Source organism: Mustela putorius, unplaced genomic scaffold, assembly GCF_011764305.1.
Source record: "Mustela putorius furo isolate JIRA1106 unplaced genomic scaffold, ASM1176430v1.1 tig00003853_pilon_pilon_pilon, whole genome shotgun sequence".
NCBI lineage: Eukaryota > Metazoa > Chordata > Mammalia > Carnivora > Mustelidae > Mustela > Mustela putorius.
Window position 1 is genome coordinate 43,189,379 of NW_025422005.1, and position 18,660 is coordinate 43,208,038.

General features: G+C 42.1%; 1 protein-coding gene across 1 annotated transcript in view; it reads left to right on the forward strand.

The window, feature by feature from the left end:
* The first annotated feature begins 230 nt into the window (after positions 1-230).
* The window catches only part of TCEANC2 (transcription elongation factor A N-terminal and central domain containing 2), a 35,935-nt gene continuing 17,505 nt past the window's right edge, over positions 231-18,660 (forward strand). The window contains exons 1-3 of the mRNA XM_045064564.1: positions 231-412; positions 1,007-1,151; positions 11,896-12,037. Of these exons, the coding sequence (XP_044920499.1) occupies positions 1,050-1,151; positions 11,896-12,037 (244 nt within the window). The 5' untranslated portion in view covers positions 231-412; positions 1,007-1,049. The remainder of the gene's footprint in view (positions 413-1,006; positions 1,152-11,895; positions 12,038-18,660) is intronic.

Here is an 18,660-nt window from a genome sequence, read left to right on the forward strand (position 1 = left end):
CTCCGCCCTGACCCGCCCAAAATTGCCGCCTCTCGCCCCACCTCCAGGTCTAAGAACTTCTAGGACGGCAGGAAGAGGTGGATCCAATCATCGCGAGTATTAGAGCGAACCGGCCTCCCCCTCCGCGGAGCACGCTGGGGCATGTAGTTCTTTGCAGGCGGGCGAAACATGGTGGGGCCGGGAAAGTCGGTCTCGGAGAACTACAGTCGCCCTGAGCGCGCCTCACCAGCTCCTTTGTAGTGCATTCTGGGGAATGTGGTTTGCGCAGGTTCAGAGGCGCTCTGAGGTCGGAGAAACCACGGTCCAGGAAAGAAGCGTCAGTTTAATTCTGGTCGCCGAGGTGCAGACAGGAGTGGGTCCTCAGAGGGTGCACTCTGGAAGGGTCCAGCTGCTGGCAGGGCTGCTTTTCCTGGTGGGTCTCACGTCAGACCTTTGTTAGGTTCCCCTTCCTGGGCTTCTGAGTGCTGAGGGTAGAGGAGGATGGTGTTTCCTTTTGCGCAGGGATCCGGGGCACGAGTGTCGCGGTTAGGGTCCTTGCACCACCGAGCAGTTCCTGGAGTTGGCTGCTGCTTGTTGTGAGGACCCTGCTGAGATCTGGAGGTGGTTAATGGTTGCCTGTTACTAGGCGAACCTTTAGGATTGTGGTGATGGTGGGGTAGCTGTTGATATTGAGCCTCATGGAGTTCAGCGGAACTCTTAACCTTGTCTCAACCTCACCTAAGTTAAAAAGGCGTTTAGAATCACCGGGTTCAATGCCTGGCCCAGTATTGGAATCCCCTGCACAGCGTGCACTCTGAATGCTAGGCACGTCTTAACTCGGGAATTACACCGATTATTGTATACAGTTTCAGTTCTTTGGAAGATATTTATTTTCCAAGACAAAATTTTCTTTCCTGTAAATTCAACCCAAGAATCGTCATAATTCAGGAATGCTTCTAGAATAGAAGTCCATGTACGTCATAGCAGTTTTGATGACGTTTTAGAATCTTTCCTCTTTCTTGAGCAGAAAGCGCTGCCAGCACGTGAAGGTAGTTGGCAGTCCTCTAGCAATGGATAAATTCGTCATTCGAACGCCTAGAATCCAAAATAGTCCTCAGAAGAAAGCTCCTGGTGGAAAGATTTACAAGCAGGCCACGATTGAATCTCTGAAGGTGAGAGGGGACCTGGGGCTAGAGGAAATGTGGAAAGGACTCTGGTAGCAAGGCGGTGTGGAGTTCTACTATGGAAGACCTATGAATTCTTCCTTCCTATACTTTCTCCCCGAAGTGTCCCGGATCACTGCTAATTTGTTTCTTCCCTACTCTGTACAGACTTCTATTTACCAATCTCTGCATGCACTTCTATCACTCTTCTGATTACTTTGGCTATATCATATGTTTTGCTGGCTGAGAGAACAAGCCCCTTAAGTGTTTTTGCAACATTTTCTTTTCTTTTAGGAATGTGAAAATAGGAAATATGATTCTATGTACTCTGTACAAACTCAGTAAGCCTGGGTGATGATACTACTCTCCTGTCTTATTGACCAGAACTGTATCACATGGCCTGCAGCTGTAGCTGAGAATGGGAAACAGACTGTGTTAATGGACTCTTTGCAAACTCTTCATGTCTGAATTCTTTTCGCAAAGAAGAGGCAAGGAATAAATACAGGATAGGCAACAAGGAATCAATGGACATGGGTATCCAATTAATGATAAAGTAAGAATTATTTCCCTAAAAGCAAACATTTGTAATTAGTTCCCTTTGCCTTCTTGACCTCTTATATTTTATTTTCTTCCTCCCTCCTGAGCAAGGAGCCTGATGAGGGACTCCATCCTAGGATCCTGGGGGATCATGACCTGAGCCAAAGGCAGATGCTTAGCTGATTGAGCCACTCAGGCATCCCAACTTCTTACATTTTGTTTTCAGTTTCCTTTATTGGTTCCTCCTCCTCTACCAGTCTCCTAATATTTATGCTCCCGAACTTTGTCACGTTTTATTTATTTGGCCAGGGTAACCTTATTTATTGTAATGCTTTCCATGCGGATGACTGCCAGACTTGTACTTACAGCCTGGATCTCTGATGGTGAGAGTGGGATCTGGGGCTAGAGAAGATGAGCACAGGGCTGTGATAGCAAGGTGGTGTTCTGAGTACTTGATTTATGTACTGAGTTGGACTCCTCTTCCAGATGTGCCACAGGCTTACCAGACCCATATTAGAAAGCAGTACAGGAGTGTATAAACAGATGCCCCGAGTTCTAGGCCCTCTAGTACAACTGGGTGATCTTTGGCAAGTCATTTCCACTTTGTCCTCATCTGTAAAATGTGGGGGTCAAACTTTATCAGTATTTTTTTTTTAAGATTTTATTTATTTATTTGAGAGAGAGAGAGCATGAGCCAGTGTGGATGGGCAGAGGGAGAGAAAAAGTAGACTCCCTGCTGAGCAGGGAGCCTGCCATGGGGTTCCAGTCCAGGACCCTGGGATCACAACCTGAGCCAAAGGCAGACACTTAACCTACTGAGGTCCCCGGGCACCCCTATTGGTAGTTCTTCAAAGGAACATTGTTGTCACATAGGGCAAGGTAATTCTTCATTAGTTGAAACTGTCCTGTGAGTTATTGGACATTTACCGTCCCTGGCCTTCAGACACTAAAGGCCAACAGTACCTCCCACTGTGATAAGCAAAACTGCCCTCACATATTTCCAGGTAGCCCTTAGTTGAAAGCTACTGAATTCTAGATGGTCTTTAAAAACCTCTCCCAGTCTTGGAGTTCTGTGCATAACCAAAATTTTCAACTGTCTCTGTTTTTGTCAGAGTACTCATGGAGTTATATACAACAGTGACTCTCAGTGACAGAAGGTGGTGGGCAGGATTGTGATACCAAGCTGGAAGAAAAAGAGAAGGGTATTAATTGAACTACTTGTACACTCATATGCAAACATCTGGATTCTAGTATACTTCCACCTGCCTCTTCTCCCCTCTGTGTCCCCGTTTATGCCCCAGTTGAGAATCTTTGTGTGAAGATGAGAATATACCATGTAAAGATTATGGAAGCAGAATAAGCTGCAGAATAAGCTTTAGGTGTAGAGAAAATAACATTCCCTTTAAATGCAGTAGCTTTTCTCCCAAACCTATTCTTTATTCTTCTGTATTTATTTTTATTTATTCATTCATTCATTTATTTATTTTGAGAGAGAGCACGTGAGTGTGAGCAGGGGAGGGGCAGAGGGAGAGAGAGAGAGAGACTGACTCTTAGGCAGGCTCCTTGCTCAGTGCAGAGATCATGACCTCAGCTGAAATCAAGAGTTGGACACTTAACTGACTGAGCCACCCAGGCGCCTCCTCCTGTGTATTTACTTTTAAATCCATATACCAAGTAACTGGGACTAGAAACTTAGAAACCATCCTTAACTCTTTTCTCTCTTATATCCAGTTTTCAGTTTTGTCTCCTAAAAATCATTCTTGTCCTTAACATCTCCCACTTTAAATTTAAAAATCTTAGCAGTGCCACGGTCTGGTAAATTGTCTCCCTGCCTTGGGCATCCTATCTCATTCTCCCTTCCACAGTTAAGCCAGAGGAATAGAAGAAAAGATCTACTCAGGTCACTTCCCTGCCTAGTCCTATAGTGGTTTCTCATTACCTACTGATGAAGACATTTCTTTTAATGGCACCCGAGGCCCTCTGACCTGGCACCTGCCTGCTTCACCCCTGCTGCTCTTGCTGTTGACATTCCTTTTTTTTTTTTTTTTTTCTTTTTAAGATTTTATTTATTTATATGAGAGAGGAGAAGGTCAGAGGGAGAAGCAGACTCTCTCTGGAGCTGGGAGCCCAATGTGGGACTTGATCCTGGTACTCCGGGATTGTGACCTAAGCCGAAGGCAGTTGCTTAACCATCCTATCCATTCTATCAGTGGCAGCCACTCACAATTTCCCCAACATGGTGTGCTGTTTCATACCTCTGTACCCTTTGCATATGCTGTACTCTTTGCCTGGAATGGCCTTACTCTCTTGTCTTGGTGGCAGTATAGTGTGGTAATTAAGAACACAGACTCTGGAGCCAAACGGCCTATGTTTAAATCCCAGCCGTACCACTTGTTATTTGACCTTGGGCAAGTTCTTTAACCTCTCTGTGTCTTTATCTATAAAATGGGATTAATGATAATATCTGTTTTATAAGGTAGTTATGAAGGATGAGTGAGTCAGTATATGATAAGTGCTTGGAACAGAACTAATATGCAAGTGTTTGCTGTTATCATCAATTTATCACCTCCTGTTTGTCCCCCATGACTAGTTCAGGGGTCTCCTCTACTATGTGGCCTTTCCCAATCATTCTTCTGTCCCCCAGATAGAAAGCCAATCTAATTATTCCCTTTTCTAAGCTACCCCTATATCTTTTCTTTTTTTTTTTAAGATTTTATTTACTTGTCAGAAAGAGAGAGAGAACATGTATAGGCAGAAGGAGAAGTAGGCTCCTTGCTGACCATGGAGCCTGATGTGGGACTTGATCCCAGGACTCTGGGATCATGACCTGAGCTGAAGGCAGATGCTTAACCAGCTGAGCCACCCGGGCATCCCATCCATCCCTGTATCGTAAACATGCCCCTGTCATTGCCCTTATTTGTGTTCTACTGTCTTTGTGCTATGCTGTGTTTTGTTTTGTTTTTTAATGCTGTACTCTACCATACTCTGAGCTTCTTCTTCTTCTTTTTTTTTTTTTAAGATTTTGTTTATTTGACAAAGATCACAAGTAGGCAGAGAGGCAGGCAGAGAGAGAGGAAGAAGCAGGCTCCCTGCTGAGCAGAGAGCCTGATGTGGGGCTCGATCCCAGGACCCTGGAATCAAGACCTGAGCCAAAAGCAGAGGCTTAACCCACTGAGCCACCCAGGTGCCCCTACTCTGAGCTTCTTGAAAGACTATGTCTTACTGATTTTTGTGTCCCCAGTACTTGGCACAGGGCTTGGTATCTTGGTATATAGAAGACCACAGTGCATTTTTCAGAATGACCAAATGAACTAAAACCCTAAAAGCCTTGGCATGGCATATGAGTCCCTTTCTTATCTACCCCAGGGAGCCTTCTCATTCCATGCTTCATAGCTCCCCTTTCCCAGGAATGAACTCCAGCCACCCCCATATTTTGCTGGAGTCTGTATAAACTGTTCTCTTTCATGTCTCCAGGAATTTGACTTGATGCTGGTCCTTTTCCTGGAAAACCTTTCTCTTTTTCTTTTTGTGAAGACTGCTGTGCTCATTTGTGAACCCACTCAAGTGTGACTTTCCCTGTGAATCCCAAATTGTACATTTTATGAGTACAGGAGCCTTTGGAATTTTATTTACTTCTGTATCCTTGGACCTATCACAGTGCTTGGCACATATCAAGTGGTCAATAAGTATTTGTTAAATAAGTGAATGTTGAAGTGCTTTCTGGGTCCTTTGGGGGGAATTAATCCTTCCCTCTTCAATACTGTCTTAGTACTTGGTTCAGATATCTCTCATAGCACTTACCTCACTGTATTTTAATTATCAGATTAACTGTACTTTTCCGCAGTCTACTATAAACTCCTGATGACCGAGTATCATATTAGGTTCCGATTCTGCTCCAAGGTCTAATGCAGTGCCTGCTACATTGTAGGTAAAAATTTATTGAATAAACAATAATCATTCTTATCTGGGGATGCCCTGTTTAACGAATATTACTGCAAAACAACTTTATGCCCAGCAGTAAGCTAGATACTCCAGGGAACATAAAAGAAATTTAAGATGAAAGTATGAGCCCTTGTGGGACTTCCTATTGGGAGATCATATTATAAGAAATTAGTAAGTAGTGGTAGGAAATCATATGTAGTCCATTACAAAATTGTTGTTTAGGCAGTAAGGGTTAAGAGTTCAGAAGAAAGAGCTCAGTGTCTGTTTTAGTGCTCAGAGCATCTTAAAGGGTTGAAAAGATTTGGCTAGGTGGAGGGGAAGTAGTGACACAGAACTGCTCAATAAGCAGTTTTGGCTTTTCTTTGCTGTGTGCACGCAAACGTGCTTACTTTATGTGTACACAATGACAACTTAAAAACAAGTTGATTTAAATGTGAGTTCTAGAGAGTTAGATCTACTTTACTAAGTAAGTTATTCCCACATACCAGCATCATATTTAAATACCAAGAATCTGCTGAATGTTCAAGCCTCAATGTTCAAGCCTCAATTTCCTCGTCAGTAATATTAGAAAGTTGTACGTATATATATATACATACACATGAGTTATACATATATATATATATATATATATATATAACATCAGAAACATATCTAACCTGCAGGATTATCATGAGAGCTGAATAGATAAATGTGTATTGAAAGGGCTAAGTATTGTGCCTGGCATGCAGTAAAACTGACCAATAATTTCCTCTTTTCACATGTGGAAAAGGAGAGGCTTGGGTAGGAAAACTAGAGCTGGGACTGGTGATGATGGGAGCGATAGTAGTGATTACTGCTGGTGTTTATTGAGCCCATGTCTATGGGCCAGGGATTGTGCTAAGTGCTTTACATATATTAACTCTTTAAATTCGATAACAGCTCTGTGAAATGGATGCTTTTATCATTCATATTTTAGAGTTGGAGAATCTAAGGCATAGAGAGATCAAGTAGCTTGCCCAAGGTCATGCAGCAGTAAGTGGCAGAGCTGGGATTTGAACTAGACAGTCTGGTTTCGCTATCTGCCCCCTATAGGGAAAGTGGAGGCATCTGAATGTCCAGCAGAGGAGGTATAAAAATCTTGGAATATTAGGAACATTGGACTTCTGTTATCAGTTTGTTAGAAATAATTTTGCTGTAGCCGTATCACATGTAATAAAAGTGAGACCCAGTAGAGTTCATGTAGTATACATTAGAATCGTAAAGGTTAATTTGGTTAATCTCTTCTTACTCCCTTAAGGGAAAGTGATTTGTTCTCTTAGTTATAAGAGGAGTTTTTTTTTTTTTAATTATTAAAAGATTCTAGGATATGCTAATTCTTTTAGATTTAGTACTTTAGAGTGGTTTGTAAACCTTTGCTCCTTTTGTAGGATTGATCAGCCAGTAGATTGTCCCCTGCCCTCTCTGGTGGGATGGTTTCCATCTTGTCAAAAATTGATGTTTCAACCAGCCACAACTGTAAGACCAGATGGTATAGGAGACAGCATATACTCTTTCTGGTGATGAGCTTCCCACTACTCATGTAACTTCCCCTTTGATACCCTGTGTCCGCTTCCCTTGTCCCTCTAACTAATTCAGAGAACAACTTGAAATACCTATTTTGGATCCCATATTTGGACAGAAATAAGGAAACATTCTCAGATATATATGGGATTCTTCTGTTCTGGAATTGACTGTAGATTTTTCTATTTCTGACCTAAAATTTCAGATCTGAAAACTACACTGGGCTTCAGTCCTTATGGGTAGAGATGGCTTTCTTCAATTACACCTACTGTGCATTGGGGCTAGTGAGACAGATAAATTGTACCAACCCTCAAATGGCTCCTAGTCAGAGGGGAAGACAGCCTTTAAAAAGTATGTGCATAAAAGGCAGATACAGTAATAGAAGTATGTCCACATTACAGAGGACCCAAAAGGGAGTGTGGTCAAGTTTGGTATGAGAGAGTCAAGAAAGGCTTCAGAAGGGATGCTTGAAAAGAGTCTTCAAATATAAACAGGTGTTTATCATATGGTTGAGGCTAAAAAAGAGCATCCCAGGCAGAGGGTCTGCAATACTGCAGTTCGTTTAGGCAGCTTCAAATAGTTTGCTATAGCTGGACCAAATGGTGAGGCTGAAAAAGATGTCAGGAGCCAAGTCAGGTAAGGCCTTTTATGCCATGCTAGAGTGTGGGTTTCTATAGTTTCCTATACTGGAATGGTCTGATGTGGAATCCCTAACCGCTTTCCAACCATGTGGAAATGCTGGATAAAAAGTCTCTAATACAGAGCTGAGCTTGAAAGCAAGAAAGAGAAATCCTCAGATGCCAGGAAGAGAGAGGAAATTCAAACCCCGAGCTTTAAGGGGGAGCAGAAGCTAAACAGTTTTATGAAGCCAGATATAATGCTTGGGGTGTGAGATTTAGGGCTAGTATGGGAACTGCAGATAAGGGCTCAGGCTAATAATTTCCACCTGCAGCTGGGAGCCAAAACAGGTCTACCGAGTTTGTGAAAAATGAACTAGAAACATGCCCTCCACTAGTCCAAGGAAACAGCATGAGACTGTGATCTGCTCAGGAGTTTTGGAAGGGAAAAGAATTGACTACAATAAATTAGCACCCCACTCTTATGACCATGCATAGTTTTAAATTTACACTCTGGGCAAAACAAAAGAAAAATAGCATAAAAACTGGTATAGAAACAGAAATCCAGAGGTTTTGGCCAAGGCAAATGTGAGATTTCCCTGTTAAAACACCTCACAACCGGGCGCCTGGGTGGCTCAGTGGGTTAAACCGCTGCCTTCGGCTCAGGTCATGATCTCAGGGTCCTGGGATCGAGTCCCGCGTCGGGCTCTCTGCTCAGCAGGGAGCCTGCTTCCCTCTCTCTCTCTCTGCCTGCCTCTCCATCTACTTGTGATTTCTCTCTGTCAAATAAATAAATAAAATCTTTAAAAAAAAAAAACAAAAAAACACCTCACAACCTGGGGCACCAGATTCCCATAGAGAACAGTCTCCATTAAACTTGAACTCATGGTGGGGCGCCTGAGTGGCTCAGTATGTTAAGCCTCTGCCTTTGGTTCAGGTCATAATCTCAGGGTCCTGGGATCGAGCCCCACGTCAGGCTCTCTGTTTGGGGGGAGCCTGCTTGCCCCCCTCTCTCTCTGCCTACCTGTGATCTCTGTCTGTCAGATAAATAAATAAACTTTTTAAAAGAAAAGATTAAAAAAAAAAACTTGAAGATTTAAAAAAAAAAAAAAGATGAACTCATGGTCAAAATAACAAACTCTCCAAGAAAATGGATTTCCCAGAGGGAGAATGAGCAGACAGAGATAAATAATAGCATTTCTATCCCAAGAATTGGCGATAAGAGTATAATCTCAAAGAGGTCTCTATGTGAATTTTCACAGAGATAAAAGACTAGAAATGAAAAGAACAGGATAGTGTGAAAAGAAAGTGGGCAGATTTTTGCGGGAAATGTTAAGCCGTCTGATGAAAAAATTATTTGCTGATGTGGAAACACATTGAATAGATTAAAAGTAGACTAGCTGGAACTACAGAGAGAAATGGTGGATTGGAAGCTTGATGTGAGGAAATCACTTAGAAATGCATCACAGAGAAATGGAGAAAAATGTGAAAGAAAAGGTACATGAAGGACAGACAAGTTGTTTATATTTCTAATAGGGGTTTCCACAGTAGAGGCTTATGAGGAGGACACTGATAGATTTCACTGAGCTTACATCTTAAAACTTGTAAGGGTGAACACTAAAATGATAGCAATAGGATATATCATTTCCAAACCGTAAAGAAAAACAAGATCAAAGAAACCTAAACTTAAAAGCAAAGATATGAAAGGAAAAGAAAAAGAAGCAAAGAGAATGTGTTTCCTGTTATATCCGTGCCTATACTAAGTGCAAATGGATTACCCTTGCCTGTTAAAAAGATAGAGATGCTCAGATTGGGTGTCAGATGGGTACAAAATAAAGCCACCATAGGCTATGTAAAGCGTAATGACCCAGAAAAGTTGAAAGTCAAGAGATGGAAGACAGTATTGAATATGTCATAGGCAGGAGTTCATCCAAGCAGTGTTTATAACTGGAAAAATATGGGGTAGGGAGACCCTAGATAACCATTAGGGGAATACATTTTAGAATTCTAAGACATATGTATATAAAAATGATGGAATATTATTCATTACTATTACATGGATCAGCTAGGTTTACGTATATCAGTATGAATGAATCAAGAAAATATAATGAGTGAAAAAGCCTTTCATAAAATGTTCTGTTTATACTTTACACCTTCTTCCTATGGAATATAACCCCTTACCTGGTTTTGTTTATTTATTTTACATACCATTTAGCACTAATGATAGTGCTTTATACTGTAGCAAATCATAACAAAGGACTTCTCATTTTTGGCTAAAGCACCTAAAGCCTGAGAACAAAGGAAAGTGTGTTCCCAAATGAGATTCTAGACTGCAGACTGTAGAACTTGTGAAGGCAGTACATGAAGACAAGTTTTGGAATCCTGAATGCATCGCCTACTCTAGGCTATAAAGAAGGTTGAAGTTAAAGGAAGAGAGGAGGAAAAAAAAAGCAGGAGAGGAGAAGGAGTTCATTTGGATAAAGTGGGAGGGCTGTGGTATTTTCCCTTGGAGAACTGGACCTCTGTTCCTGGAGCTGGTGCACACAGAGACCAGACCCGTGCCTGGGAAAGTCTAAAAAGAGGGAGTGGCTGTGTGGGAAGGCTGTTAACCCTTAGAATTCTTCAGGGCAAAGATGTGGGTACAACAGAGAAAATGCTGGCTGGCCTGGAGTAGAATTAAAAGGGGTTAGGTTCAAAAGGATCCTTGGAAGGACAATGACACCCCTACAGAGAGAGTCTGTAAAGTGTTTTGTCAAAAACGGGACGTGTAATCAGCTGCCTGAACGAGGCATGGCCAACATTCCCAGAACTGCAGGTGCCGTCTCAAAACAATGGGAGGTCTCCAAGGAGCCACAGAAGCATCCCATACGAGAAAAACAGTCCGCTTTACACGGCTGCCGGCTGCCGAGACTAGAGAACACACCTGAGGGAGTATCACAAAAGAAGTGAAGGCTTTCCCTTACTGTTCCTTTCCCAGCTTGTAACTTGGAAGGGTCAGAGGTCAAAGCAAACAAGCAGAGGAGGGGAGGAGGGGAAGCAAAGATGGGGCCAGGAGTCCGACATCTCGCCATGCTAGGCTGGAAGCAGACCCTAGCCAGGGAAGGGAATTGACACTTTTTTTTTTTTAGTTGCTTTTTATCGAACTATAGTCTGCATATAGAAAAGTGGACAAATCATGAGTGGACATTTTGACAGATCTTCACAAAGTGAGCACATCTGTGTCACCAGTATCCAGAGCCATGAAACAGAACGTTACCAGAATCCCAGAAGCCCTCTGTGCCCCCTTCCTTTCCGTAACTGGACCCACCTCCCCCAGCGTAATAACCATGCAAGATAAGATTTTTTTTTTTGTAATTATAAAAGCAACTTTACTCTTTTGTTTAATTTTTCTTTAAATTTGTAGTCAAAATAATTTCACAATTCCAGAACAGTTGCAAAGATCACAACCCCACCTCCTTAATTGTTTCTATTCTACACTTAGCGCAAAGATGCGTGTCAACTTTAAGGTGGCGATTTCTTTTAGAAACAGGAGAAGATATAAGGGGACAAACTTTACATTGTTTTGTTATTTTATGCAAAATGGCAAAATGTTAACTTTTTTCAATTACTGTTACTCTACCTTTTTACGCATTTGAAGTTTTTAAGTTTTTTTTTTTTTTTCAAATAAGAGAGTTTGAATTTTATCATGTAGGAAGTGGGGAGCTGTTGAGGCATGCTTTTTATTGTTGAAATAAATATGCCTTTATGACTTCCTCACTCTCCATCCTTGCGTGTGAATTAAGACACTTAAGTGAGCTATAGGGTTGGTTCACCTTAGTATCGTTTTTCTTTTGTTCTCATCCTTATTGCCTCTCTCTGCTAAGTGCCCAGCGGTGTCTGACATGGTTAGATTAAAACTTGCACTTCTCCTAATAGATGTAACTCTTTTCCTGATTTGCAGTAAGCGGGACCTGCTTTTAAGCAATTACCCATCATTTGGGGCCATCATACACACTGTGCTTTGGTTCAGGTCATAATCAATAATTCATATGTCAATAGGAGCCCCATTAGCTCAGGTGAAGGCAGATGTTTTTCTAATGAAAATGTTCCATTTTCCAAATGACTTTTCTTTTTCCCAGAGAGTTGTGGTTATAGAAGACATAAAAAGATGGAAAACTACACTGGAGCTTCCTGATCAGACCAGAGAGAATCTAGTGGAAGCTTTACAAGAATTAAAGAAGAAAATACCCTCCAGGGAAGTGTTAAAATCAACAAGGATAGGTATGTTCCTTCTGAATTTTATGAAAAGTGCTTGTATTTTGTCGCCTTCCTTTCCTCCCTCCCTCAAACATTAAGTTATTAATCATATCAGTACTCCCCAATTATCTATGGTGAAGGACCATTGTTTAAAAAATCCTCCATTGGTTGCAGACCAATATTTTTATAATATATAATAAAAATTGCCAGAAAAAGAAAATATACAAAATACATGCCCTGCTTTTTTTTTTCTCTCTCATTAGAGTCAGCAGATACAGAATTACTTGGTCAAATTGCTATTAAAGTTTCTAAATGCTTACATCAGTTTCTGTACTTAACTCATGGACTGGCAACCATCAGTGATCTAAGGATAACTTTTTCTTTTTTTTAATTTATTTATTTGACAGAGAGATCACAAGTTGGCAGAGAGGCAGGCAGGGGGGCGGGGTAGCAGGCTCCCTGCTGAGCAGAGAGTCCAATATATGGGGCTCAATCACAGGACCCTGAGATCATGACCTGAGTCGAAGGCAGAGGCTTAACCCACTGAACCACCCAGGCGCCCCTAAGGATAACTTTTTAAGTGTGTTTGATGCTGGTTGTGCAGAGATGTCTGAAACATGACCTCAAGGAACTTAGGGTTTGGTGGGAGAAACAAGCACGTAGACATCAGGAGCAGAAAATATTGTAGGTTATGAACAGAAACCTATAAATAATATCCTGGCTATCCTTCTGTTCTGTACAAGGCACATGCTGGCACAAAGGACAGAGCAGTCACATACATCTGGGGAATTCAGAAAAGGCTTCATAGAAGAGATGACATTTCAGTTAAATCTTGATGTTTAATCTCAGCTTTTCTGTCTTGAGTAGAAATAACTCGCAGAGTGTGGTTTATACAAACAAAATGATAGCAACATTTGCCACTACATCATTTATTACAGCATTGAGATATTTAAAAGGTAAGTTGGGGACTTGGTTGAATTGCCATTTTAGTAGAGTACACAACTGTGAATAATATGCGAGGGAGGACCACCATGTGTTCCTCAAGCTGCTCCCGACTCCCTAGGGAGTCCAAGGTAGTCATTCACAGCTGCTGTTCTTGCCCTCGCTAGTGCAACCATTGCCTTCTCTGCCTCCCCTTGACCTCTTGTTCATGAGAAGCAAAAGAGAGAGCAGCTTCAGACTGGCGCTAACAGCTGGCAAGAGCTCTGTGAAATCCCCCAGAGGGCCCCACAAGAGTCCTGAGAGTTGCACCCCTGTAATATAAACCAGAACCTGAGAAAATTAGATGCTTAAAGAACGTAAAACCCTATCATGATGGCCAAGGAGACTCTCCCATCTGCTGCTAGATTTTCTCTTTATGTGGTCACTAGAGGGCAATAAGACCATTCATATGGGCTCATAAGGTGTCTCCACCAGTAGAGGGTACTAGTGATTAATATTTCATGACGCGAGTGTGTGTATGTGTGTGTGTGTGTGTGTGTGTGTGTGTGTATTTAGGCAGACACCACAAACACCATTTCTAATCAGATCTTAAATATCGGTGGAATAGGCTGGAATTGTCCTACAAATACAGAACAGGTGATCATTTTAAAATATATATATATTTCTGTTTGTGGGGGACCTGGCTGGCTAAGTCAGTAGAACATATGACTCATAACCGTAGGGTTGTGAGTTCAAGCCCCACTTTGGGCAGAGAGATTACTTTTAAAAATATTATTTCCGTTTGTCCTTTGAATACAGTTGTGAGTGTGCTTTTAAGAATGGGTGTGTCTGGGGCGCCTGGATGGCTCACTTGGTTAAGCGACTGCTTTTGGTTTGGGTCATGATCCTGGGGTCCTGGGATTGAGCCCCACATCAGACTCCCTGCTCAGTGGGGAGCCTGCTTCTCCCTCTCCCTCTGCTGCTTTGCCTGCTTGTGCTTTCTCGTTCTCTCTGTCAAACAAACAAACAAAAAAAGAATGGGTATGTCTAATGTTCATAGATTTCAATTCAAGGATCATAATGAAACCGTAACACAGGGGCTTAACTTAGGAGGAGCTGGAAAGTATCCAACTTTTGAGTACTAACCCTACCCCAAATCCTCCCTAAACCTGAGGTTATATGGAATATAGGGGTTTCTCGGTTCTGCTGTAGTTATTTCAGTAGCTAGGCTGAAAATTCATTTGGATCATTGCCTGAGAATGTTTATATTCTTCTACCTTTAGACTCCTGCCTGTCTCTATCCTATGGGCTATAAGGGACACATATTTACCAACTACTTTCTTTGTGCTAGGAACTGTGTTGGCGTAATAATGAAGGAGACAGATATTATCCCCCTTTTTGAATCCTGCAGTCTAATGGAAGGGCAGACAGATTAATAAGACTTTATCATACAGTGTGATGAGTGCTCTGATGATGGGTAGAAGCTAGCCAACAGAGTACACATGTTGGAAGTAGAGAAGAAGGTGTTGAAGAACATGTTAGGAAGTGGGGAACATCATATGAGCTGTATAGAGGGCTGGAGGTGGGGGAGAACATGATGCATTCCAGAAACTAAAAGCTTGGTGTGTTTGAAATGTAATAAGCTGGAAAGAGTGTGGCAAGAAGTGAAATGGGAGACAGTCTGGACCAGATGGAGAAAGTTCTTTTAAATCTGTTTGGTTTTAGTGTGTGTATTAGTTACCCATCCCTGGGTAAAAAGTCCCCCGAAATTTAGCAGCTTAAGTATTTGTTACCTCATATGGTTTTTCAGAGGGTCAGGAATCTGGAAGCTGCTTATTTGGGTGGTTCTGATTCACGGTCTCTTAAGAGGTTACTTTCAAGCTGTTGGCTGGGGCTGTGGTCATCTGAAAGCTTCACCAGGGCTTGAGCATCTCAACATGCTCATTCAAAGGAATGCTGGGGATGCGTGGGTGGCTCAGTCATTAAGCATCTGCTTTTGGCTCAGGTCATGATCCCAGGATCCTGGGATCAAGTCCCACATCAGGCTTCCTGCTCAGCCAGAAGCCTATTTCTCCCTCTTCCTCTCCCCTTACTTGTGTTCTCTCTCTCACTGTCTCTCTCTATCTCTCTGTTAAATAAATAAATAAAATCTTAAAAAAAAAAAAAAAAAAAAGAATGCCGGTGGGCATCACTTGGGCTTCTCCTTACCGCTGCTCATGACATGGCAGCTGACGTTACCCAGAGCAAGCCCTCTGAGAGAGAGAGCAACCAAGATGGATGCCACAGCGTCTTTCATGGAAATCTTGAAATTGGAAGTGGCATGCTATCACTTCTGTCATATTCTGTTGGTCACACAGACCAACCCAGGTAAAATCTTGCCCCAGGGGCAACCGCATACAGGTTATGAATACCAAGAGCTAAGGATTGTTGGAGGTTATTAGTAGACTGGCTACTGTAGCACGTATTTCTTATGTATTTTGCTTCCTGGATCTGCAGATTTATGTTCATTTGTAGAAATTTTATAGCCATTATCTCATCAAAAATGCCTCCTTCATTTTTGCTATTCCCTTTAGTTGGGGATTCAACAGTTAGCTTATCAGTCATCCTATCTCCTTATCTCACAGAATTCCAGGAAGTTTCTTCAGATACAGATCTTCCAAGTCATTAATTCCCTCCTCAGCTCACTCTCATCTACTGTTTAGCCCATTCATGGAGTTCTTTGTTTCAAAGCCATTTTACATTTTTACAAGTTTTCCCCACCCCAATCTGTCTCTTTCAATAGTATTTGTACATCCTTTTCACTGTGCCTTTTATTTCTTTATTATTTTTAAAGATTTATTTATTTACGGGACGCCTGGGTGGCTCAGTTGGTTGGACGACTGCCTTCAGCTCAGGTCATGATCCCGGAGTCCCGGGATCAAGTCCCGCATCAGGCTCCCAGCTCCATGGGGAGTCTGCTTCGCTCTCTGACCTTCTCCTCGCTCATGCTCTCTCTCACTGTCTCTCTCTCAAATAAATAAATAAAATCTTAAAAAAAAAAAAAGATTTATTTATTTATTTGAGAGAAAGTGAGAGCTGCATGTGTAAGTAGTGGGGGAGGGGAGGGAGAAGGAGAGAGAATCCACAAGCAGATGCCCCGCTGAGCGTGGAGCCCAACTTGGGTCTTGAACCCTGGCCCTGAGGTCATGACCTGAGCCAAAGTCAGACAATTAACCCTCTGGCCATCCAGGCACCCCTATGCTTTTTGTTTTTTAAATATTAATGTATGGTTCTTCTGTATTCTTCATCTATTTTAGGACTTGTAGTTCTTGAGGATTTTTTTTTTAAATTTTATTTATTTATCAGAGAGAGAGAGGGGAAGAGAGAGAGCACAGGCAGACAGAATGGCAGGCAGAGGCAGAGGGAGAAGCAGGCTCCCTGCTGAGCAAAGAGCCCAATGTGGGATTCGATCCCAGGACGCTGGGATCATGACCTGAGCCAAAGGCAGCTGCTTAACCAACTGAGCCACCCAGGCGTCCCAGTTTTTGAGGATTTAAATCTTTGTTTCTTCTGACTCCCTTGGTGCTTGCCTTTCCATGTGCTTGTTGATTTTTAATTGTGAGCTCATTTTTTCCCCCTTTTAATCCATGGGAATTCTGTGGGGTTAGGTTGGAGCTTCCCTCTAGAGAATTAACTCTTTTTGTTTGTTTGTTTGTTTCTGCCAGTAGTCAAAGACCACTTCTGACCTGGAATATTTAGCACACCCTACAAGGATCCCAGCCCAGTATCAGAGTCCCACAGTTAGCTCTCCCACTTTACCACTGGTCCAAAGTTAAGAGTTTCAGCAGCATTGCTGTTAACATCACTCCTTAGGATAACCCCACTCCTTTAGCCTCTGCTTACTGTCTTGGAGGAGAGAATGAGGTGACTTTTATCCAGAATCTATTGCGGTGGATAGTTTTAGTCCACCATAAAGCCTGAGATCTTAAGGAAAATAATAAGTGGCTGTTATTGAAGGGTTTTGAGTAGAGGAGTGACATATTCAGATTTGCATCTTAGAAAAAATCTGTCCACCACACAGGAAGAGTGTTGAAGAGAAGCAGACCTAGAAGAAAGCCAGTTAAAAGCAATTAAAATGTCTAGGTGAGAAATAAGAGTGGCCTGGATGGGATAGTGATCATGGGGATGGAGCCATGTGCTTGGAATCAAGAGATATAAATGGAATAAAATCCAAAGGACATAGCCTTTGATTGGATGTTGGGAATGAAAATAAAGAAATGAAGGTTGAGGCCCAGATTTCTAATATGGGCAAATTGGTGGATGGCAGTACCACTTATTACTATAGAGATGGGGGAAATAAAGTTCAATTTTAGACTTACTGAGTTTGACATACTGTGGGACAGCCAAGAGGAAATGTCCAATAAGACATTGGATGGATGTACAAGACTGCAGCTAAGGAGAGACCATATATATCTATTTGAGAGTCATTATCAGCATATAGACAGACATTGAGGCAATAGAAATAAGTAACCTTGTCCAGGGAGAATATATAAGAAAAGCTAAGAGCCAAGTCCCAAATCCTACAGCATACCAATATTGAAGAGACTTACAGAAGGAAATTGAGAAGGGGAAAAGGAGGGCATGCTGTCATACAGTGGAAAGGAGTGGGGTATTTGCTGGGGATGGAGGGGTGGTGGCCGAGATCAGCATGCCCATTGTTGTCAAAGGGCCAAATAAATGAGATCTAGAAATTGGATGTTGGATTTTGCAAAGTAGGGTCTTTAACGATTTTGGTAAGGACAGTTTCAAAAGCAAGGTTGGGAGCAAAAGCTTGAAGAGAGAGGAGAAGATAAGGAAATGAAACTGATAGTAGACAATTTGAGGGGCACCTGGGTGGCTCAGTCAGTTAAGTCTCTGCCTTTGGCTCAGGTCATGATCCCAGAGTCCTGGAATGGAGCCCTGCATCAGGCTCACTGCTCAGCAGAGAGCCTGCTTCTCCTTTTCCCTCTGCCTGCCTCTCTGCCTGCTTGTGCTCTCTATCTCTGTGTCAAATAAATACATAAAATCATGAAAAAAAAAAGGTTTGTGTTGAAAGAAAAGAGAGAGGCAGCAATATCAGAAAGGGAATGTGAGATGGAAGAAAGTTCTGATTTTTGGAACAGAGGAGACACTAACCTGCTGAGTGACAGGCTCACAGAGGGACCTTGTCTGGGAGAAGGGACCAGCCTTAGCAAGGTCTGACTGTGGAGGTGAGAGGGAATGAGGACACCAATATGCCTTTCTCTGTATTGTCCTTTCCTCCATCTCTTTCTCTCTTTTATAGCCACATTCCTTTAAAAATGATTGATACAACTTCCATTTCTGCCCCTCCTCACTCCTTCGTTAAAACCCTTTCTGTCCTGGCTTCTCCCACACCACTATTCTTTCCTTGCAGGACACAAGTGATTTCTTTCTATCCAAATCCAGTAGTCTTGTCTCATTTCTCATCTTCCTAGAACTGTGAACTTGAGACCATTGATTACTCTCTTTTCTGTTGACGTTAATGACACTGAACTTCTTCCCAATTCTGTGTCTATTTTTTTATATGTTCAATTTTTTTATATGTTTATTTCTTTCATACCCCTTATCTGAGTTTATAATGACTCATTTATCTGCTTCTTTGTTTTTTATTTCATAACTAGCAGCTCTGTGTTTGCAGGACATTGCTCTTTTATTCACCAGTGTGTTTCAACTGTTAGTGCGGCATA